This window comes from Typopeltis vanoorti, chromosome 5 (genome assembly GCF_054136105.1).
Source record: "Typopeltis vanoorti isolate ZY-2024b chromosome 5, IOZ_Tvanoo_1.0, whole genome shotgun sequence".
NCBI classification, from domain to species: Eukaryota; Metazoa; Arthropoda; class Arachnida; order Uropygi; family Thelyphonidae; genus Typopeltis; species Typopeltis vanoorti.
In genome coordinates, this window is record NC_143553.1 from 51900300 (window position 1) to 51924568 (window position 24269).

At 35.5% G+C, this 24269-nt stretch overlaps 1 protein-coding gene across 1 annotated transcript in view; it reads left to right on the forward strand.

Moving 5' to 3' along the window:
* The window catches only part of Sec8 (exocyst complex component secretory 8), a 519950-nt gene that overhangs the window by 268203 nt on the left and 227478 nt on the right, over positions 1 to 24269 (forward strand). The window contains exons 16-17 of the mRNA XM_090392988.1: positions 6830 to 6930; positions 22477 to 22550. Coding sequence (XP_090249114.1) covers positions 6830 to 6930; positions 22477 to 22550 — 175 coding nt within the window. The remainder of the gene's footprint in view (positions 1 to 6829; positions 6931 to 22476; positions 22551 to 24269) is intronic.

Sequence of the window (24269 nt, forward strand, 5' to 3'; positions counted from 1 at the left end):
TGCCCAATGCTGTATATAGTCCCTCACTAATTTCTCCAAGACCTTAACAACTACTGATGACACACAAACAAGCCAATAATTAGACACTTCCAGTCTACTACTGCCTTTATGCAGTGGCACTATCTTACCTTCCCTCCATACCCTGGGTACCTTTCCTGCAGCCAGATTTTTATTGAAAAGCCAGGTCAACGGAGCTGTCAGTTCTTTACCACATTCTCTCAAAGCCCGTGGTGAAATACCATCCAGTCCTTTACTGGTATCCAGAGTACTCAGTATTTGGAACACAGTCTCCTCTAAATCCTGAACCTGCCCTATCCCTCTAGTATAAAAACCTCCTCCAGGATGAAATACTCCAATAAAGTGCTCATTGAACAATCCACTATGTCCTCTGCATCAGTCACTCTATTCTCATTTTTATCCCCCCAACGTAATTCTTCCACAATCGTTTCTCCACCTACTGGCCATATAGCTAAAAAATTCCCTAGGATTTTCTTTGGATCTTAGTGCCAATCTCTTCTCATATTCCAGTTTTGCCTTCCTTACCATTCTGGTCACTCTCCTGCACTATTGTCTTATATTCTTCGTGTATTTGTCCTCCACCCCCTCTCCTTATATCTCTTCCATAATCTCTTTTTCAACTGCAGTTCCTGTTTGATATCGTTTGTCATCCACTTTACACCAAATTGTATCCGCTTAGGTTGACAGATGCACTGTCCTTTGCAAAAAAATAGCATAAGTTTACTGAAATTATTATGAAATGAACAATTTGCTCATTTTATAACAATGTTATGGCTGAGTTGAATAAAGGATATAAATTAAAGATGCCAAGAAATTATATTCTTGGTTTAATCCTTTGTCCAAGTATAAGCAAACAGAGTTTGCTCGTGTAGTAACTTCGCGACTGGGCAACACATATATAGATACTAATGATTTGACGTCACTTGCCTTGGTATTCCATAATGCAAAGCACATATCCTTATATGCATGTATAATGCTATGCATTATGGGAAGGGTCACTACCCAGACTGGTTTCAATCTTTATTGAGGTCTCATTAGTGAGAGCCTGACCTAGAAGCGTTACCAAGGTTGAAGTAATGCAGAGTCACATTTCCATATACAAGTAGCCAAAAAGTGTCACACCTTATTACTAAAATACTCTGGATTAGTGATAGATGTTGAAAGTTTTTCCATTTGGTTATACTGTAAATTAAAGATGTCAAGAAGTTATATTCTTGGTTTAATCCTTTATCCAAGTGTAAGTAAACAGAGTTTGCATGTGAAGTAATTTCATGACTGGGCAACTGGTATATAGACGCTAATGACTTGACATCACTTGCCTTGGTATCCCATAATACACACATATCCTTACGGACATGCATAGCATTATGGGAATTACTTCAACTGCATTACTTCAACCTTGGTATTACTTTTAGGTCAGGCTCTCACTGATGAGACCTCAATAAAGGTCGAAACTAGTCCTGGTAGTGACCCTTCCATAATGCGCAGCATTATACACGTCCATAAGGATATGTTCTTTACATTAAGAGATACCAAGTCAAATGATGTCAAGTCATTAGCCCTATATATGAGTTGCCTAGCGGTGAAGTTACTTCATGTACAAACTTTGTTTGCTTACACTTGGATAAAGGATTAAACTAAGAATATAATTTCTTAGCATCTTTAATTTATAATATAACCAACTGGAAAAACTTTCAACATTGAATAATCGGAATGACTATGCTATGATACAATTGGACTTTTCTAAGGCATTTGATAGGATACCTCATAAAAGACTGTTGCATAAATTGGAGTATATTTTAAGGGGATATAAACTATTTGGTTGGATAAAGGGTGGCTGATCTATAGGTATCAGGAAATGGTGCATGGTTGGGGTGAATCTACCAGATTTATGGTGACCAGTGGTGTACGAGGCATTGTCAGCTAGATTGTGTTGATTATGAAAACATAAAAACTGTCATTTTTGCCTTGTCAGGACAAAATAAACGGGATAAAATTGCGCTGCAAAAATTACACGAGGACGAAATTACACAGGGAAGAAATAACACAAAGAAAAATTTACGCATAGATAAAACTACACTGAGAAAAAAATTAAAAGGAAAAAATACACAAGTAAGAATTTACACATAAAATAAAATTTACCAAAAATTGTATAAAATTTATAACCAGCAAGGGGTAAATCACTAGTGCAGATTTGGGCAAGGGGGATTAGGGAGGTGGTTGAGTTGGAAACTCAAAATGATGTAGTGATTAGCTATCCTAATTAGTACTTACCTCAGATTTACAAGGAATAATTTCCTAAGGTAAAACCTATCGACAATTGTTAATCACCATGAACTGCTCAAGAATTTCTAAGAATTGTTTGGGTGAAGGTATATAAGTAAATTTTTGTCTTACATTCTTTAGTTCTAGTTTAGTGACTTGTAATACAACTAGTGTATAACGTGCGACGTATTAAATTTCGTGATTAATTTTTTTAAATTAATTTTTAATTTACCCATGGCTGATTTTGAGTATGGCATTAGTAATAAAGGTGATCACATTATAATTTACAAAGAATTTGAGTTTGTTCGTCACCTTGAAACTGCTATCGGAACTACTCATTGGCGTTGTGCAAAGTTTAGAACTTTACATTGTTGATCGCTGCTCCATACCAGAGACAACAAGATTATCTGTGAGTCTTCAGAGCACTGTCATGTTAATAGGACTTTTGAATCTGAAGCTCATCAACTTGCAAATCAAATGAAAAGAAAAATGTGGAATCCAGGTGCAACGGCTCGTGCAATTATAGCTAACAGTTTAGTGACTGTGTCAGATGGATTATAAATGTGCCTACCGAAGAAGAGCTCCATGACGAGGTGATTAAATAGATCCAAAGTTAAAACAATCGGAAACGTTTCGTCAAATCCAGATAACAAAAATTCTGAAATACCAGAGAAGTACTCTAAATGGATTATTCATGATTCCAGGGCAGAAGATCCAAAACGTGTAATACTGATTGGTTACAAGACTCTTCTAGATCACTTGTAGTTAACGATTTTTGGCTAGCAGATGGTAAAGTGGGTCCAGAAATATATTATCAGTTATACAGTATCCATGTCCAATAAGATTCAGGCATTGCTTTTCCTTGTTTACTGACTCTTCTACCAAGGAAAAAGGAAGAAATATACGTGAAGATGCTGAACATGATACTGGAGAAAATTCCTCAAGCTCAACCACGAAAAATGTTGACCGATTTTGAAACAGCAGCAACGAATGCTTTCCATACCATGTTTGAAAACATCGAAATTGGTAGCTGCTTTATCCACTTATCACAATCTATTATATGCAAAGTAAATAAATGTGACTAAAATCTCTATATGAATCCAATCAGTTATTTGCAGTACACATTAAAATGTTACAATCACTTTCACTTTTACCAGAAGAAGAAGTGTTAGAAACATTTTTAGAAGTTGCTGATCTGTTCTCTAATTTAGACGAATATAATGAACAAATCGAGGAAATTCTCCTTTACTTTGAACGTACATATATTCAAGGTCGACAGCTCAGGAACGGTACTTATAGACAACCTCTATTCAGTATTTCTACTTGGAACCATAGACACTCTGCAGCCAACTATATAGCTAGAACTACAAATTGTATTGAAGGATGGCACTATGGACTTCAATCGCTCTTTCAGTGTTCCAATCCAACTGTTTGGAAATTTTTGGATAACATTGTTAAAGAATTATCTTTACAACATACAAACTATTTGCAGCATTTAACTGGTCAATGAAACCCAGGATGTCATAGGTACATTTTGTTAAAACAACAGACGATAGGATTTTTTACATTGTATAGCTTGACTTAGTGTTTGTTTTTTATTATTTTTTAAAATAAAAATTTTTGCAATATTAAGAAAGTTTGTGTTTAATTTGACAACAAAATACCAATAATATTTTAATCAAATTAAAGTCAACAGGTAGGTCTTATAAAGTACTACAAAATTAATGGAACTCTTATCTGAAAATAAATATAAAATTCATCATAAAAATTAAAAACTCTAAAGTAAAAAACTTTGGTGTGAATATTCAAATTTGTGTAATTTTTTCTTGGTGTATTTTTATCTATATGGAAAAGATGCATTTTTGGTCACATGATTTCTGTCTTACCAAAACGGAAGCAACCAATTCAAATTTGATGATTTAGTTGCTTCTGTTTGATGAGACAGAAACAAAGAATTTTTAAGGTTCCAAAGCATGGTCTTCATGCTTAGCTGAAAATCACAGCATTCTGGGATAAAAGGGAATGATGAGGGTGGGTGAGTGCATCTATTTACTTTAAAAAAAATATAACATTATTTATTTATAAATTCACAGCATATCATGTCCCCCTCTTTACTTCCCCGTAGCAAACCCTTCACATGCTCATTCCTTATAAGATGACTTCTACTGCCTCCAGCATAGACTAGCTGCTATACGTAATCCTTGTAAGTTGTGTTGTAGGTTGAAACCAGTGTCATTTAAGAATGCTATGAGCTCTCTCTAAGAGGGAAGCAGTAGCTACATCATAGTAATTATTTATTGCTAGTATATAATGCTTGGTTTCTAAAGGTGAGGGAATGTAAATTACTAACTTCAATTGATTTTGTCTTTCCTCCTCCTTTTTTTTCTTCTTTTTTTTTTTTTTTTGTGGATTAGACTGTGTATTTTTCATTATTTTGTTATGGAACATTCTACTAGGTTTCTTTGCTTCTGCCACTTTGTACATAGTGGCTGAATGGGTTAGGGGAGAACTGTAGATGTAAAAAATTGGGAGTGATTTTAACCTGGCTAGTTTTGCTAAAATTGGTTCTTGATTCTTACCCCCCCCCCTTTAAGTGGCCTTATCACAATAACCATAATAATAATGAGACAATAGTTATAATAATCATGTAGCAATTATATTGCTATAATACAAGATTTGCAGAAATTTTTAGTGATTTGGTTTTGTACACAAATGCAGAAGCATTTGCAAACAGGTCTCTGTTTTGTAATGTTTCGTGTGGATTAAAAGAAAGGTTTGTTCATATATAAGTATCTAATCGCATTAATACATTAATAGATAGTCTCGTGTTGATTGTTGTTTGTCCAGTAGATATAGAGGAAATAAGAGATCTTGGTGTGATAGTGGATAAGGATCTGAAATTTAGGGGACACATTGCCAAAATTGTGAGGACAACATAAAGAATTCTGGGAATGATGCAGAGGACACTGGCATGTAGAAGTAAGGAGATTCTTGTTCCATTGTATAAGGCTCTGATTAGGCCACACAACTATGCACAGATTTGGTCACCTGGTTTTCAAAAGGATGAAGAGATGTTGGAAAGGGTCCGGAGGCTAAAATTGGTTCTAAGGTAGTTTCTGATCTCTGGAATGCTAAATATGAGGAAAGGTTGAGAAGATGCAATTTACAGAGTCTAGTGGATAGGAAGAAGAGGGGGGGGGTGATATGATAGAGACCTACAAGTTAGTAAGGGGTTGTTATAAGATCAGTGTTGGAGAGGTTTTACAGAAAACGGTTGGAGATCAGGAGAGAACCAGAGGTCATTCCTGAAAGGAGGGTGTGAGCAGGGAAGTGAGAAGCAAGTTTTTTGCATGCCGATTTGTGAATGATTGGAATGCCTTGCCTAAGAGGCTAGTGTCTGCAGAGAATTTGAGTGTGTTTAAAGTGTGGTATGATGAACTGTGTGTATGACAAAAGGACCTCCAAGATGAGTCTTTGACTCCACGGGATCTTGGGATAATAATATGTTTTGTATTTTTTGCACATATTAAAGCAGTGCTGGTTGGGGTCAGGTATTTTCTCATTCAATAGCTTTACTCTGGTTTATTTGATTAATCTCTTAATTTGATTAAATGATAAATAGATTTTCTCTAATAAAGCAGCTTTTATTGTATATACAATAAATTACATGATAACCCCAGTAATTAATTTTAATGAAATGAAAGTACAGATATTTCATACTGAAAATAACAGTACATCATCAGTGTTTTTCATCATCATTGTTTTTAATCATGTTTTTAATAATATTATTTATTAATATTAATTTATAGCAGGTGGCAACAGTTTTTAATTGGTAAACGACCCACTCATGTATCTACTTCGTATTCCCGTTCCTTTGATTTGCTTGTTTTTACACACTGATGGTGTGCTGTTATTTTCAGTATGAAATATCTTTAATAACTTCATTAAAGTTAATTACTGTGGTTATCACGTAATTTATTGTTTATAGTCATGCCACAGGTACCTTTAAAGATTAGCTTTTATTGTATTATTTTACTTACAGTGATGTTTTTGTATTTTTACATTTAAAAATTAATACACTTGAACCAAGTTATGATTTAATATTATAACATTTAATATTATAAATGATTTTTAGAAGACTTAATTATAAAGATTTTAATCTGAAGTTTAGAATTATAATTAGTTAATTGTAGTACCTCCAAAATGCAGCTGGAAGAATGATGGGACAATGTACTCATCAGTTGGAAAAGACATAAGTTCAATTCATGATACGAGAGTAATCTTTGTATATTCTTTTTCAATTGTAGGTGAGTTAGTCTCATACAGAGATTGCAGGTTTCTCTCCAGGAAACTTAAATTTTTCATCCCATGGAGAATTAAACAGTGTAGATGGTGGGTGGTATGGAGTGCCCTGCAATGAAACTTTGGAATCCATTGGATGCGTAACATGATAATAATAATTAAAACATGTAATCTAAATTTACAGTTTCTAAATTTAAATGACGTATCTGAAAGAAATAAAACTCGTAGCCTGTTTTCTTTTTAGCAATCACTGTCCTCTTTATGAATTTCTCTCTGACTGTGTCAAAGTGTTCTTGGGCCATGTTAATGTAGAAGTTAATAATATGATTGACAGTGCAATAAAAAGTAAGTGTATATAAAATGCTCTACAAAGCCACAATTTTTAAAATATTTTAAAATAATTTTTAATATATTATATATTTTAATTACCAAGAATAGTTTGCTTTTTTCTATTCTAAAAGAATTTTTAATAAAATAATAAAACAAAAAATCTGAAGTTATCAGCAATAATAATCTAAATATAAACAATTCAATTTCATTTAGTCATTTTGAATTGTTTAAGCTTTGGTTATTTTATTGAGATTTTGTTTATTTAGTAGTACAAACAGGTTGGAACAACTGTTTGTTTTAAAATTTCCAAATTCTAATAGTGCTGATAGATAGCAACTGTAAATAATATTTATTTTATTTACTTTATAAAACGAAGAAGAAACATTTCATTGATTTACTAGTTTAGCAGGGAAATATGAAGTATGTGTGGGGGGACACCTTAAGGATGTGATGTCTCTGAAAAAGTATGTTTGTTTTGTAATGTGGAAATCAATGTAAAATAAAATTTTTTTGTCTTCTTAGAAATTTTAATTCTACACAAGTATTGCACAGTATACTTTTTTTTTTTTTTTTGGTGGCTTTAACATAAGGCACATAAGCACTCATAGCCTTGCAAGTACCCTTGGATTTCTTAACCGCAACACGAGGATAAGGTGGTTACCCCTATGCCTCCAAGTATTCTTGTATGTAAATTGTGTGTGTTCTACTGATTGGTTTGTCTGTTTTGAGGGAAGAAAAACCCTCTACCTCTGTATGAGACTGTCTAACTCACTTTTATTTTATTTTTTTCTTGTGTAGAGGCTTAAGTGCTGTGAGGACATTATGTTGGAGGTTTAATGGATTTTTTACAACACTCAAAAAGAATAAACACAACTATGGCCATTCAGGCTTGGCTGACCATGTTTTGGACACCACCCACAGAGTATCATGGAAGAAAACCACCATGCTCCACCACAGCAAATTCAAGAAAGAGAGACTTTTCTTAGAAGCAGCAGCAGCTCTCAGAAACCAACCAAATCTTAACAAATACGGTTGCATTAAGCTTCCGAAGATTTGGGAAACACTCATCACCAGAGGTCCCACCTTACATTCCAGGCACCTACTACCGCCCTTAGAGGGCGCTCCACCTAGATAGGAATTTAGTGTAACCCACGTGGTTGGGCTTAGTATTGTAAATTTTTGTGTGCATGTTACATTAATTGTTTTTGTAATCCCCGTAGATGTCCTAGTGACTAGGATGAAATATAGGAAGTATTAAATTCTATTTTAATTCTTTTTGAGTGTTGTAAAAAATCCATTAAACCTCCAACATAATGTCCTCACAGCACTTAAGCCTCTACACAAGAATTCTAATCATCCATGGAGAAGATTTAGCACGTAAATCCAAGCAATACAGTAAGTCAAAACTACGACTATCTAGACAACTAAATAATAGGCTGGCCTTTTTAAAAAGATGTTGGGATACAAGAGTGATACCGAAATGTGTTAAAATGAAGACCAATTTCCATTCCAAAAAAGCACTCCGTATATATAAACGTGCCAGCCTAGCATTACTACGCGAGCAAATCGCCTCTACTTGTGCCGCCCTCGCAGTGACGAACGCCGCCATTGGCTCCTTACATTCAGAGCTCTCCACCATTCTTAACCCTGAACTTTGGTCGATTCTCTCTGACATTTCGGAAACTTCTGCACAGAGAGAATTTCAAAAAATAAAAAACAAACACGTCAAGAAATACAGCAACCTGGTTAAAGACAAACCACAAACACAAATTCAACCGCTCCAGACAGTAATAAACCTCTCTTCCAAAAGGCTCAACAAGGATGCCGTCAGCACCCTTTGCCTCGGCCGTAATTTTGCCGTTGCCCCAAAAGATGTGCTGGTGCTCGATGTAATGGTTAACGTCGAACGGGGGATTGGTCGCTTACCGTCGGAGGTAGCCAACAACATCAGACTCGACGTAGCCAACATCCTCGCTCACTCTTCGCCTCCAAAAAGTATCTTATGCCCAATGCATGGCTCTCCAGAAACTACGCAAAGAAAAAAGTATCGTCATCACCAGAGCGGATAAGGGTAATGCCACAGTTGTTCTTAATACCAGCTAATACAATCGTAAAATGAACATTATCCTCTGCGATCGTGCTACCTACATCCCACTAGAACACGACCCCACAAAAACACAAGTTAAGAAATTAAAAATCTTACTTAAAAAAGTAATCTCCTGGCCCCCTGACGTCACGAAAAAACTTAAACCTTTCTGCTCCCGTCCCCCCCGAATATACGGTTTACCAAAAATCCACAAACCCAATTCCCCACTCAGACCTATAGTAGATACCACTAATGCACCTTGTTACAGACTGTCTAAACAGCTGGCCAACTCTCTGTCCCCCCTCACCGGAAATTCAGCTTCCTATATAAAAAACTCGACCCACTTTAAAGCCCTCACAGAAAATTTAACCTTGAATAATACAAACATATTAGTAAGCTTTGATATCTCCTCCTTGTTTACCAATATTCCCTTAACTGACACTTTATCTCTCTTAGAAAACATTTTCCCCTCTGACATCTTAGATCTCTTTTCCTTTGCCATCAACTCTGGGTATTTCTCTTGGAATAAAAAAAATCTACAAGCAGATAGAGGGAACCGCCATGGGTTCCCCCCTCTCACCCCCCTGCCAATTTCTATATGGAAGATTTCAAAAAACGAGCCATAGACTCAGCCCCACTCAAACCTTCTATCTGGCTAAGATATGTAGATGATGTGTTCTCTATTTGGCCTCATGGCCCAGACACGTTAGACTCCTTCCTCGGTCATCTCAATAGCCTACATCCAAGAATCCAGTTTACTATGGAAAAGGAAAAGAACAATTGTTTACCCTTCCTAGACACCTTAGTCACGCGCCTGCCTAATGATACACTTGCCTTCACTGTATACAGCAAACCCACACACACAGGCAGATACATTCACAAACTCTCCCACCACCACCCCTCACAACAATATGGCATCATTAAAACCCTTACCAAGAGAGCCCACAATCTTTGTTCCAGTGGAACCGCCCTCACTAATGAGCTTAACCACATACACAAAACTTTCCTCTCCAATGGCTACAGCGAACACAGTATCAAAAAAATAATCAATTCCTCCCCCATTCCCCGTCCCTCTCATCAACAAGATTTTAAAAATGCCATCACCATACCCTACATCTGTGGCACTTCAGAAAAAATAGCCAAGATACTAAAAAAGTATAACCTACACACAGCATACAAGCCCTACCGCAAACTGGGTACCCTTATCCGTTCTACGAAAGATCAGCTCCCTCCTCTCTCTCTGCCTGGAGTTTACAAAGTACCCTGTTCCTGTAAGCTTGCGTACTTTGGACAGACAGGCAGATCAGCATCCATCTGCCTGGAGGAACACAAGTCGTACATCGTTAAACACAACTATGGCCATTCAGGCTTGGCTGACCATGTTTTGGACACCATCCACAGAGTATCATGGAAGAAAACCACCATGCTCCACCACAGCAAATTCAAGAAAGAGAGACTTTTCTTAGAAGCAGCAGCAGCAGCAGCAGCTCTCAGAAACCAACCAAATCTTAACAAATACGGTTGCATTAAGCTTCCGAAGATTTGGGAAACACTCATCACCAGAGGTCCCACCTTACATTCCAGGCACCTACTACCGCCCTTAGAGGGCGCTCCACCTAGATAGGAATTTAGTGTAACCCACGTGGTTGGGCTTAGTATTGTAAGTTTTTGTGTGCATGTTACATTAATTGTTTTTGTAATCCCCGTAGATGTCCTAGTGACTAGGACGAAATATAGGAAGTATTAAATTCTATTTTAATTCTTTTTGAGTGTTGTAAAAAATCCATTAAACCTCCAACATAAAATAACTCACTTTTAGTCATAAGAGACCAGATTCCTCATGTCATGGATGGTATTGAACTCAGGTCTTTCCAACCAATGGGCTTCGTCTATACCAACTGAGCTACAGTATACTAGCACAGTGAAAATATTTGTTCAATTAAGAAGTCCTGGAGACTAGTAGTTGATTTATTTAGGTGTTGAACATCATATATGTAATAAAGACCTGAGTTTAATACTTTGATATCAGGATTAATTCACTTTTGCTTTGTAATGAGATCCACATTACCTATGCATAATGGCAAAAAAGTGCATACCATGCAGGTTTTTTCCCTTTTACCTGATTTGGCATCAAATCATCTTCCTTATGTGATTCCCTTACTGTTCGTAATTAAGTTATTATGAATTTCATAGTTTCATTTCCAAACCTTGGAGATTCAATGGCAAATCTTGATAAAAAAACATTGATTGATCCAGCTAGAGAGGCATTATTATTATTATTACTCCAAGGAGTCCTTAGACTCATTGAGGGAGGCCCTAAACATCATCATGTCAAGAACTATTCAGCATTCACACAGCATCTATCATACTTTGCTTTGAACTCATTCAGAGTCACGGCACCCACAGCAGACTCTGGCAGCTTATTCCACTCATTCACCACTCTCCAAGTAAAAAACCTAGTTCTAACATCCTTGCTAGCTACACTTTTGCAGAGTTTCCATGGATGGCCCCTAGTTTTCCCACCACCATGCTTGTTCTGAAAAATATCCTCTGAATTAATCTTGTAAAAACTCCTCAGTAATTTGAATGTCTATCATATCACCCCTTTTCTGCCTATTATCCAGTTTCTGTAACCCACAAATCTTCAACCTGTTCTCGTAAGGTTCACTCCATAGATCAGCTACCATCTTGGTCACTCGCCTCTGAATCCTCTGTACCTCCTCCACATCACCAAGAATGTGCTCTTAGAGAATACAGAGAAAAATGTAAGAAAGCAAAGCACCATGTAAAACTAGCTAAACAAAAGTTTTGGGAAGACTTTGATAAGAACATAGAAAATAAACATCTGGAAGGAATGCAAAATATTCTGGAGGCTATTGAAAAAGGTTAGAAATGGAGGAAAAAGTAATGTAAAAGGAATCAGAGATGATGAAGGTGACATGAAAACTGAAGATAAACATATTCTACATATCTGGAGTAATTACTTTGAAAGACTACTAAATGAAACAAAGAGTGTTCAGCATGATGGTACAAAACTCCCAACAGGTATGCAGTCAGTAATACATATCCATACTTGAAGTAGAAAAAGTCATCAAAAACCTGAAATATGGAAAGGCAGCTGGAGTAGATGAAATTTGGCCAGAAATGCTCAGATATGTAAAAGTTTTACAGTGGCTGCATTGCATAATTTGGAGGGCCTGATCAGAGGATTGAATTCCTCTAGAATCATTAACAGCATTCTCCCTCCTCTTTTCACATTTTTATCCTTCCAGAAAATTATATATCCTTCCATTTCTATTCCTAACATCACATCCTCCTCAGACAGCTAAGTTTCACTTATTCCAATTATCTTTGGGCATACCGAGTCGATCAATGCAACAAACTCAGTTCTCTTGTTTCTGATGCAAGCAATGGTATAACTGCATACCAAGGGTTAAGCGAGTAATGGGCAGAAGTGGAGAGGATCCAGAGACGAGTGACCAAGATGATAGCAGGTCTGTGGAATGAACCTTATGAGAATAGGTTGAAGATTTGTGGGTTGCAAAAATTGGTCAATAGGCGGAAAAGGGGTGATATGATTGAGACATTCAAATTACTGAAGGGTTTCTATAAGATTAATCCAGAAGATATTTTTGAAAATAGGACTGGTGGTGGGAGGACTAGGGGCCATGCATGGAAACTGGGCAAGAATGTGGTTAACAAGGGTGTTAGAACTAGGTTTTTTACTTGGAGAGTGGTGAATGAGTGTAATAAGCTGCCAGAGTCTGTTGTGGGTGCTACGACCGTGAATGAGTTCAAGGCAAGGTATGATAGATACTGTGTGAATGTCGAATAGTTGTTCTTGACATGATGTTAGGGCCTCCCTCGAAGAGTCTGTTGACTCCTTAGAGTTGCCTGGAATAATAAGAATAATAAAAATAGATTAGGAGTGAATGGACGAACAGTGAAATCAAGCAAGCTGTGTTGGAAAAGAAAATACTATGGAGGAGGTACAAGACAGTTGGTAGTGATCGGATCTGTGAAGAGTATAAAGTGCAGGCTAGGATGGTGATGAGCATGGTAAAGAAAGAAAAGGTGCAGTATGAGAGGAGATGGGCTGGATGGGCCAAGGTTAACTCAGAGGAATTTTTCTGTTATTAGGCAAGCAAGAGAAGGAATAGTTATGGTAGGTTGACACTAGTGGATAGGTATGGCAGCAGAATAACAGTTGCAAAGGATAGTAGGGAGTTATTGAATGAGCACTTTATCAGTATATATCACACTGGTGTAAATTATGTCATGTAATATATAGAAGAGAGGCAAGTATTAGGAGAATTGGAAGTTAAAGAATCAGAAGTGTATCACGTGTTGATTTGGTTAGATGTTATTAATAAGTCTGTGGGAATGGATGACATCACTATGTATTCTTAAGGAATGTGCACAACAGTTAGCTATGCCCTTAACCCAGTTATTTAATGAAAGTCTTGCAGTGGGTAGGTTGCTAAGAAGTGGAAAGAAGGCAAAATAGTACTACCCCACAAGCCTGATTCTACGAAAGTTTCCAATGATGGTAGTAGTTGGGGTTGTTTTCCATTTCAGTCATTTCTGACCCTAGGTGACTTTGTAGGCATTGCCCACAAAGTGTTCCTAGTGAGATTTTTTACAGGATAGTTCACTATTGTCCCCCCCCCCCCACCACACACACCAATTTTATTTGGGCTCACAATCATCATATGGCGGGAACATATTCATGACTGTAATCCTGTGTGTTCACGGGGTCAGTTTGCCTGTTCTGGGGGATGAAAAAGCCAGATTTCTGGGTGAAAAAAAAAGCCTTCCTCCATATGAGACTAGCTAACTTGCCTTTCATCGAAAGAAACCAGATAAAGGTTCCTCAAGTCACTGACAGAAATCGAACCCAGGTCTTTCCAACCAAATGGCTTCATCTATACTGACTGAGCTATAGAGGCTCTTCCAATTATAGACCTGTCTGTATAACTGCAGTTGTGGTCAAGGTGTTGGAGAGATTGGTTAAGAATAAAATACAGGACTGGGTGGCAGACATAGCAATCTTTATTATGGTCACCATGGATTTGTAAAGGGTAGGTCCTATTTTAGCACTTGCATTTTATGATAGGGTAATGAGTTTGTTAGATAAGGGAGAATCATATGCAGTGATATTCTTGGACTTTGCAAAAAGCATTTGATAGATTACCACATAATAAGTTGGTGTACAAGCTGCAGAAGTTGGAAATAGATAGTATATTTGTTAAATGGATAGGAGATTGCTCTTTGAACAATACCAGCAAATTCTGTATGATGGAACAATATCTCATGAAATGGAGGGTAACCCGTGGCATGCCTCAGGGTTCTGTTCTTGGGACCCTGCTGTTTAACTTGTTTGTAAATGGTATATCATGTGGACTGACTGAGGATCATCAGTTGTTTGCTGATGATGCAAAGTTGTAGAGAATTATAAGTAGCACTGCTAATGTTAATTCCCTTCAGGAAGATTTGAATAGACTTTTGACTTGGACAAAGAAGTGAGGCTGTAGTTTTAATATTAATAAGTGCAAGGTGTTGCATTTTGGAGCACAGAAATATAAAGCTGTGTACTATATTGATGGTGCTGTACTGCAGGAAGTGGATGAGATTCGAAGACTGAAGTTTAGAGAATATATTGCAAGTGTTACAAAGATAGCACATTATAGTGCTCCTATAATAAGATGTGCTCAAACATGTAGCGATAATGAAATGGTTATGGCAATGTATAAATCACTAGCCAGACTACATTTGGACTATTGTCAGTGGCAGATTAAGGATAGTTGGGGCCCCTAGACAAATTATATTTGCCCCCCCAAATAATAATAATAAAAAAGAATTTAAAAAAAATAAACGTTAGGTGGCAAATAAATGAAATTTTGTACTTTTGAATTTTTTGGACTTCTGGATTTTTCTGCTTGTTAAAGGGTTAAAGGATGATAAATAATAAAACATTTTATTTTATTTTATTTTTATTTTTTTATCAGTTTTTTTTTTTTACTTGCACTACACTCAAATAATGAAAACACGAAAAGTCACACTAAAAAGTTATTTTTAAAACAACACATTTTGTTGTTTTTAAAACAAGCATCTCACTCATGTAAACACATTTTGTTGCTCCTTAACTTCATAATAAATGAAGTTAAGGAGCAACCAGGCGAAACTTCCTATCGGCAGTGCAATCAGTTTGCATGGCCTCGAAGCTGTCAACAGCGCCGTGCGCCGACATTAGTAATGCGGTTTAATTTAAAGCGTAGATAGCGCATGCTGTTCAAAATATGATGCTTGTCAACTAGCACCGACATTAGTATTGCGGCATTATTTAAAGTGTAGATAGTGTGTGCTATTTAAAATACGTATTAAAATGTAATAATTGTTTTGAAAAAATTTTCGCTTAAAATAATCAACATTTTTATGATATTTACTGAAAACATTAATCTATTTTAAAACAATATAGGAAAATGTCTTGGCTTGAGGCCCCTAGGCACGTGCTTCATTGCCTTAATGGTTACTCCGCCACTGACTATTGTGCCTCAAATCTAGTTAACTAATTTTCAATGTGAGTGCGGAAACATTGAAGAGGGTCTAGAGACAAGTGGCCAAGACACTATCAGGACTTCGGAATACTGGCTGTGGAAAGAGGTTGAAGAAATATGGATTGCAGAATTTGGTGGATAGGAGGTAATATGATAGAGACATTTAAGTTAGTTAGAGGATTTTATTGGATTAATCTAGATGGGATTATAAAAAGAGTAGAAGAGAGAAAGGAAAAGCCAGAGACAATCCTTGGGAGGTATGTAAGAACATGGTGAAGAGGAGTGTGAGGAGTAGATTTTTTACATGCAAAATTGTTAGTGAATGGAACACATTACCAAAATGTGTTGTTAATGCAAGGAGTGTTCAGGATTTTAAGATTCGGTATGATAAATATGTTGTCAGTTGAACAAACTTCCCATAAAGAGTCTGCCGATTCCATGGTGAGTGCAATAATAATAATAATAATAATAATAATATAACATTGGAATATCTATAATGTGAGATAGTTTGTGAGAATGTTTCAGATTCATATCCATGATGATGCATTAACTGCAAAGATAAACTTGTGTATTCTAAAGAATAAAACTCAGTTATAAAAATAATTAAAATATTTACTAAATATATAAATATATGCAACAGATACAAATTCTTAGTGTTTCACTATATCTCTCTAATGAGATATGACATTCCTTATAGAATTAAAAGTAGTAAATTACTTTTTACTATTCTATATATCTAACTTTTTAATACAAATAATGCAATGGCCATTCTAGAATTACTCTATATGAGCCCAAAGCAAATTCTTTCACTTTTTGACTCACAGTTAAATTCACTTCCATGGAAATAACATCATTACTTTACAATACAAATTAAACATAGCATTCAGTTGAAAGGTCTATAGGTATATAGAACTTTCAGCTGATAGATATATTCACTTGGCCATTGAGAACTTCCTTTGCAGCATTTATTTTATTGTTTTTACTCATTCATTAATTCTCCTTTATCTCTCAAATTCCTCAGAAGTACAATAAAATACAATCTATAATACAATAAAAGTTAAAAGGTCTCAATTAACTAATATACTTGTATATGTCTTCTTTCAATAAGAAAGTTTCCTTAATGCATCCTTTCCTCATTTTTCTAAAGTAGGAATAAAGAATAATCACTCAAACAACAGGGATCCATTAATTGAGCAGTTCCAAATGTGCTTCCAGTCTTGCTCCTTGGAACAGTTTGAGAACATTATTTTAAATTAAGGGGATATAAAATCCACAGTTTCAAAACCGAATAAGAAACTCAAAGATTGGAATCAGAGAGTATTGTATTGTCCGGTATTGTACTATGTACTAGGGTCACTTGCATTGGCTTATGCCAGTGTTCGCCGATACTTTATAGTTTACTATATTTGGCATGAAACTCTCTGATTCCAATCTTTGAGTTTCTTATTCAGTTTTGAAACAATGTGGATTTTATATCCCCTTAATTTAAAATATTGTTTATATCGCCGAAATGAAGCTTATTAGCTCTTTATATTTAAGTAACTTAATGGTTGCACCTCTTTGGAAACTCATATAGCAGAGTATATAAGTTCTTTTCGCTATACACTTTAGTATTATGGTCTAGCTACTCACTGATGACTCAAAAAAAGGCTGAAACCGGTCTGGGTAGTGACCTCCCTCCATAATGTAATAACAGCATACATTTCCTAGGAAATGTGTTTTTACATTACGGAAAATACCTAAGAATAGCGATCTGAACTTTCCCCACCTTTGCAACGAGTTGTCCGGTATTGTACTACGTACTAGGGTCACTTGCATTGGCTCACACCAGTGTTTGCCGATACTTTATAGTTTACTATATTCGGCATGAAACTCTCTGATTCCAATCTTTGAGTTTCTTATTCGGTTTTGAAACAATGTGGATTTTATATCCCCTTAATTTAAAATATTGTTTATATCGCCGAAATGAAGCTTATTAGCTCTTTATATTTAAGTTTGAGAACATATTTGAGAACACTTGCTTCTCAAATATGAAGGCTTGATACATTATACTGTCCTCCAATTATTAACTTACAGTTCTGTATCCTTGGAGAGTAGTTAAGGATGCATATAAAAACATTTCCCAGATTAGAGAATTTAACTCATAGTTAAATTCACCTTCTCTTCCTGCTTACTCTTTACTTAAGTTACTATACGTAAAATATTGTATGTTTGTTCACAGTAGTGTTCATATGCCATACTATTGCTGTATAACATTCATGCACTGTAGTAATGGTATGACATATGAACACTATTATGAATAAACATACAGTATTTTACACACAGCATTTCTATGTTAGTTTTTAATAATTATAGTATGCAGTAAGCAACTTCACTACTTATAATTACATTTAAGCATAATCCTTTATTATGCTACTGCTTTATCACATGGCAGTTCCAATAATTATCTACCCTATATATGTAAAATGATAAGCCTTTTTATGTGACATTTGAATGTCACGTTTTTTGAAATGTTTTGAAACTCAGGGGCTACCCTGAGTGTCGAGTCTCAAAATTCGAGATTCAAAATTCAAGTCATCAGAATTCAAGGAGAACTGGCCTACCAGTCTGGAACTCAGGGGGGGGGGCGTAGCTCCCCTAGTAAGCATATAACTACATTACTAAATGCAAGCACATACATATATATTTTTAGACTATTTATCATGTAACACCTTTAACGAAATTTTTACTCAGCATATATAAATTTAAAAAACTAACATAATAAGTGAAATGTGTTTTATGAGATTTTTATAACCCCCTCCTCCACTCTAACTTCATTGGCTCAGAAACCAGGTTGTGCACAGTAATTAATCCAGGCAAGGTTGTATCAAAGTCTTGTAAAGAGGTAAAATTACTTCCTTATCCTTAATTGTCAATGTTCATTTCAACATTGCAATTATTTTCTGAGTTTTATTTACAAATCTTTGCAATTTTGCCCCTAAATTTCAAATTCCTGTCTACTAAAACTTCAAGATCCCTAGCATTATCTGTCTATTATAACACATGCTTAGATATTGCATCACACCGAAGTGAATACTTGTACATTTATTAACATTGAACTAACAACCATTTTTACATGCCCATAATTTTAGCCTATTCAAATAATTCTGCAAATGCTGTATGTCTGTCCCATTCCTACTCACCCTGCCTATCTTTGTATCATCAGCAAATAGCTGTATGCCTTAGCATCATTAATGAAAAGAATGAATAATAATAGATAAAGGCATGATCCATAATTCACCTTATCACCTTAAATTTTGCTGCCTCACACTTCCATTCACCATTTACTTGATATCTGTCAGTCAATGATCCTCTTATCCAAGCTGGTTTATCCTCCAACTTATGCAACAGCCTTCCTTGTTTTAGTGTTACACGATTATCAGCACATTCATTTCAGCAAATTATGCAGACTACAACCAAGTTAGGATAATTACTTTAATTTACCGACATTTCAATCTCCATATTAAGGTCATCATCTGATGTAAACACACACACACACACACACACACACACACACACACACACACACACACACACACACACACACACACACACACACACACACAAAGCGATGATATGTTACTTTTCAAACAGTATGCCAGAGTAATGATGATTTGATTAAATTCTACTGGCCTGACTTCTAGTGAAAAAAAAAAAAAAAGAACTACATCAAAACTATATCCTATTTAAAACATCATCAGAGAACAAGTTTATATTAATATTTTTAATGCAGGAAAATTGGTGTCCTAATTAATAATTTAACATAAGTATTTTGTTATATTAGAGCTGAGATCCTAGATTACTACAATCCTAATTATAATAACTCTTAGATCAAAAGGTTATGTGGGTAGAATATGTGCCATGCATATTCTTGGGATTTTTAAACCACCATTATTGTTAAGATTAGAATGGCTGATAATAATTTCACAGGCCTCTTTAAATTTATGTTCATACCACATTTTGGTGTGATGCAAAGAACAGGTGCCTTTCCTGTCAATTCTATCTAGAGCATTCAGGGCATGATTAGAAATGCCAGATTTACTATAGTTATTAAATCGAATGTGCCTTTTTTTGGATTGTAGTTGTGCATCTTTTTCACCTGTATAGAGCAAATTATAGGTGCAATGAATACAGTATACTATGCATATGGTATACTGCAGTCATCCCTATGGTAAGCTAAAGATACATGTTTCTGTTGTGATTAATCAACTGGCATTTTTAAAACGATGTAGAGACAGCAGTCTTATTCCCAACTGCTTCAAGCTAAAAAGGAAATTCACCTCTGCAAAAGCACTAAGAATTTATAACCATATGGAGAAAGTTGCTTTCTCGTACAGTTATAAATTTTAGAGAGCAGATTTAAACTACTCGCAAAAACTTAGCATTTGCTCAGCATCAGGTTCTAAATTTAAAATCGTAACTTTTCAGTTATTTAAATCTAGATATTTGGGATGTCCTTGAGAGAACATCCCAAAATGTTTCTAATTCAGTGGCCTGTGTGTGTATATCAACCCAACAAAGTTAACTAGCGTTATTTATTCTGTAGAAAGGCTTATATGCTAGTTAAACATGATAATTAAATACTTAAGGAATTGACAGCATACACTAGAAATATAAATTAAATAAACTTTAATATATACTTTCCAATATTTCGGCAACGTCACATTGCCATCTTCATGGGAACTTAAGATAAAGACACGTGCAAGCAAGTACTACATAAGAGCAAATGAGAAACGAAGTGAGGAAGCTATCGTTTTCCTAAAGTCCTGATGGTGCCCCCTGGTGGGCTATATTAGTATCCCTAGAATCAAGTTCACCCTGGAATAAGAGGAAAACAATAGCCTCCCCTTCCTAGACACACTAGTCACCTGCCAACCTGATGGAACCTTGGTTTTTTCAGTTTATAGAAAATCCACCCATACAGGCAGATACATTCACCCACAATCCCCCCCCCCCACACACACACAACAATGTTATTCCCCCATTCCCTACATCCGAGGCACCTCAGAAAAAATCTACAAAATCCTAAAAAAAAAAAAAACATGACTTGACCTCTTGTTACAGACCATATAGAAAATTGGCATCCCTTATCCACTCCACTAAAGACCAACCACTTCCCCTAGACCTACCTGGAGTATACTCCAGGTAGGTCTAGGGGAAGTGGTTGGTCATCCAGAGCACACCATGCTCTGGATACTCGCCACAGAATAAGGTGGAAGAAAGCCACAGTAATACACCGCAGCAAGTTCAAATATAAAAGACTATTCATGGAATCAGCCTCAGCCCTTAGGAACATGCCAAACCTCAACAAATTTGGATGCATGAGACTGCCCCAAATTTGGGAAACATACATCAGAAGAACTTCAGCCCAAAGGCTAAGAACACCTAATATAGCCCGCCAGGGGGCACCATCAGGACTTTAGGAAAACGGCAGCTCCCTCGCTTCGTTTCTCATTTACTGTTATGTAGTACTTGCGTGCACGTGTCTTTATCCTAAGTTCCCATGAAGATGGCAACGTGACGTTGCTGAAATATTGGAAAGTGTATATTAAAGTTTATTTAATTTATATTTCTAGTGTACACTGTCAATTCCTTAAGTATTTAATTATCATGTTATTTATTTAATTTTTAATTATTGCCTTGTAGTATGGTATTCCCTCTCTGAAACTCCAGATATTGTATGTCATTGGTGAAATGATAAAAATAAATTAGTTTCATATTTCTTAACCCCTGTTACTTATTCCAGTGTTCTATTGATCATATATTGAAATTGAACCTGATTTTATGTCTTTTAAGCTAGTGATGTTACAGTGTTTTTTTTTTTTTTTTGAATAATAAAATAATGAGATAGTTCTGCTTTGTTATAATAATTTTTCAAATTCTTCATTTACACCAAAAATATCAAGTTTAATATATTGAAATCTGCAAGGAGATGTGTTTTGCATTATGGGAGATACTGAGATAGGAGTGATGTTAGCTTGCTCCACCTTTGCAACGAGTTGCCTGGTGTTGTACCACCTTACCCCAGTCCTGAAGATACTTTCAGGTGCAAACTTTGTTTGCTCACACTTGGATAAAGGATTAAACTAAATTTATTATAGTCTAACCAAGTGAAAAATAAATTTTCAACATCTTTCTGTAAATCCAGAGTAATTTAATAAAAAGGTGACACCGTTTGGCAACTCCTATAGGTAGAGTTGACCTTGCTAATGCTTCTGCTTGGTATCTCCACTTGGGCCTGGCTCCCACTGAAGAGACCTCAATAAAGATCGAAACTAGTCTGGGTAGTGGCCCTTCCCTTAATGCATAAAATTATACATATCCGCAAGGAGATGTGTTTTGCATTATGGGAGATACTGAGATAGGAGTGATGTTAGCTTGCTCCACCTTTGCAACGAGTTGCCTGGTGTTGTACCATCTTACCCCAGTCCTGAAGATACTTTCGGGCGCAAACTTTGTTTACTCACATTTGGATAAAGGATTAAACTAAATTTATTATTATTCAAGTTTAATATAGTTTAATTTACATTTTCCTCATTATACCTATACATAGTCTTTTTAAATAAAAGAAAAAGCAGGAAAGAGATCTAGGCTTACCTGTTATATACTACTAATGTACAATTGGTTTACAACTTTTAGGGGATGTCAGTCACATTATGTTATTGTAGTATTATTTTGTTAAATAGGTTTTCCATTTGAGTAATTATTTTTAAGAAATTTGCTTCTAATAAATTGATTTTTAGTAAATTACATGTAATGATTTAATTAATATGCACTATTTTTTCTGATTTATTTGTGTCTCCTTTTTCTAGCATATCATTAACTTACATTTTTATGGGTACTCATTGAATGCATTTAATTCATTTGTTTTGATGATAGGTTTAGATACCTGGAATGTGGTTTCAGAACCAGAAATATTAAGGACTTTGGGAGTTACTAGGCCACTTTTACAGGTAAACATAATTTCAACTGCAAGTTTAAATTTATAGACTTGATTGAATTAAATATGTCTGCTTCAGTGGCCAAATAGATAATGCCCTGGTTTTACAGTGTTTGTTTTTGTTGTATATCCCACCGTGACATTTCTATTGCTTGGTGGAATATCACCATGATAGAAGTTTAATGCAATCAAAACAGCATAAGGAATGAAATAAACAACAATTTGATGCTTTGCATATTTTCCCTGCCATAGAGACATCTTGAAAGTTACAATATAAATTGTAACAAACAAGCAACACAGAATAAAGTGGAGCTTGTAGACTAATGTCTAGAATCATATCATTCTCTCTGTGAATTAGTAGGAAGCCTAGGTCGTAACTTGAGATGCCTAAGATTTACTGTATTTCATATTACCTACCATTCTGTGGTAAGTTAATAAAGACAGCTGCAGATTTTTTAAATGAAACCTCTCACATTTGAACTTGCTTCATTGAAAAATAATGTTTGTTTTTGTTTGTTTAAATTTGATTCTGTCAGTGGATTACATCTACAATTACAGCTGTGACCAGTCATGTTTTGCAGACCATGCCTTAGACATCACCCACAATATCAAATGAGAAAAAGGCACTGTGTTTCACCGCAGAAAGTTCAGATGTGAGAGGTTTTGTTTAGACTCTGCAGCTGTTCTTAAAAACCAACCTAACATAAATAAATAGGGTTGAGTTAAACTTCCCAATATATGAGAAACAGTAATCCTTAGGACATCACAAGTTACAAGCTGGACTTACTACTAATGCCCATAATAGGAAACTCAGCTTGTAACTTGGACTGAAGTGTACTCTATTATGTGTTGCTTGTGTGGTTATTACAATTTATTTTGTACACTTGAAGATAACCATGACAGAGATGAAATATTGGAAGCATTAAACTATTTAATTCATCCCTTTTGATGGTTTCATTTCATTAAATGTCTAACAGGAGTTATAATATCATTATGACTACTCTTGAATACACAGGAATGCCACAACATACTCTTCTTGTACAACTTCCTGCAGAAATAGCCTCTTGTTCTACCCCTGTCATCCCATTTTTGTGAAAAAAAAAAAAAAAAACACTTTCTCATTAATCTAATAACGACCCTTTATCTACTTATAGGTATCAATGATATATCCAGAACGTTGGATGAAGAGAGATTGAGAAAATTGCATTTTCACAGTCTTTTTCATTACCAACATTCCAGAGAATATAATCTGTTAGTTAATTGTTTCTGAACCATTTTCAGAAAATCTTTATCCCACTGAAAACCAAATCTATACACTGCAATCTTTTGCTTCTAGCTTTTAACTTCTATCTCATAGGTGAATTTTATCTTGAGATGAAAGTTATTTAGATGATCCAAAAAAAACTTTGAGGTTATCTAGGCCGTGTTCCCATATAAGAAAGACATCATCGATATAACGGTGCCAGATTTTGGGTTTTAGTGTGGCTGAACAAATCACTTTTTCTTCCAAGTTTTCAAGAAATATATTAGCTAGCACTGGGGAAAGCGGACTACCCATAGCTAGTCTGGAGTTTTGTTTAAAGATCTTGTCCTTGAATCTAAAGTAGCCTGATTTGACACAGTGGGTAAATAAGGTGAAGAACTTCTTTGATAATTTGCTCTTATGAAGAGTGAGAACTTCCTGGGTTGGGACATTTGTGAAAAGTGACACTACGTCGAAGCTTGCCATCAA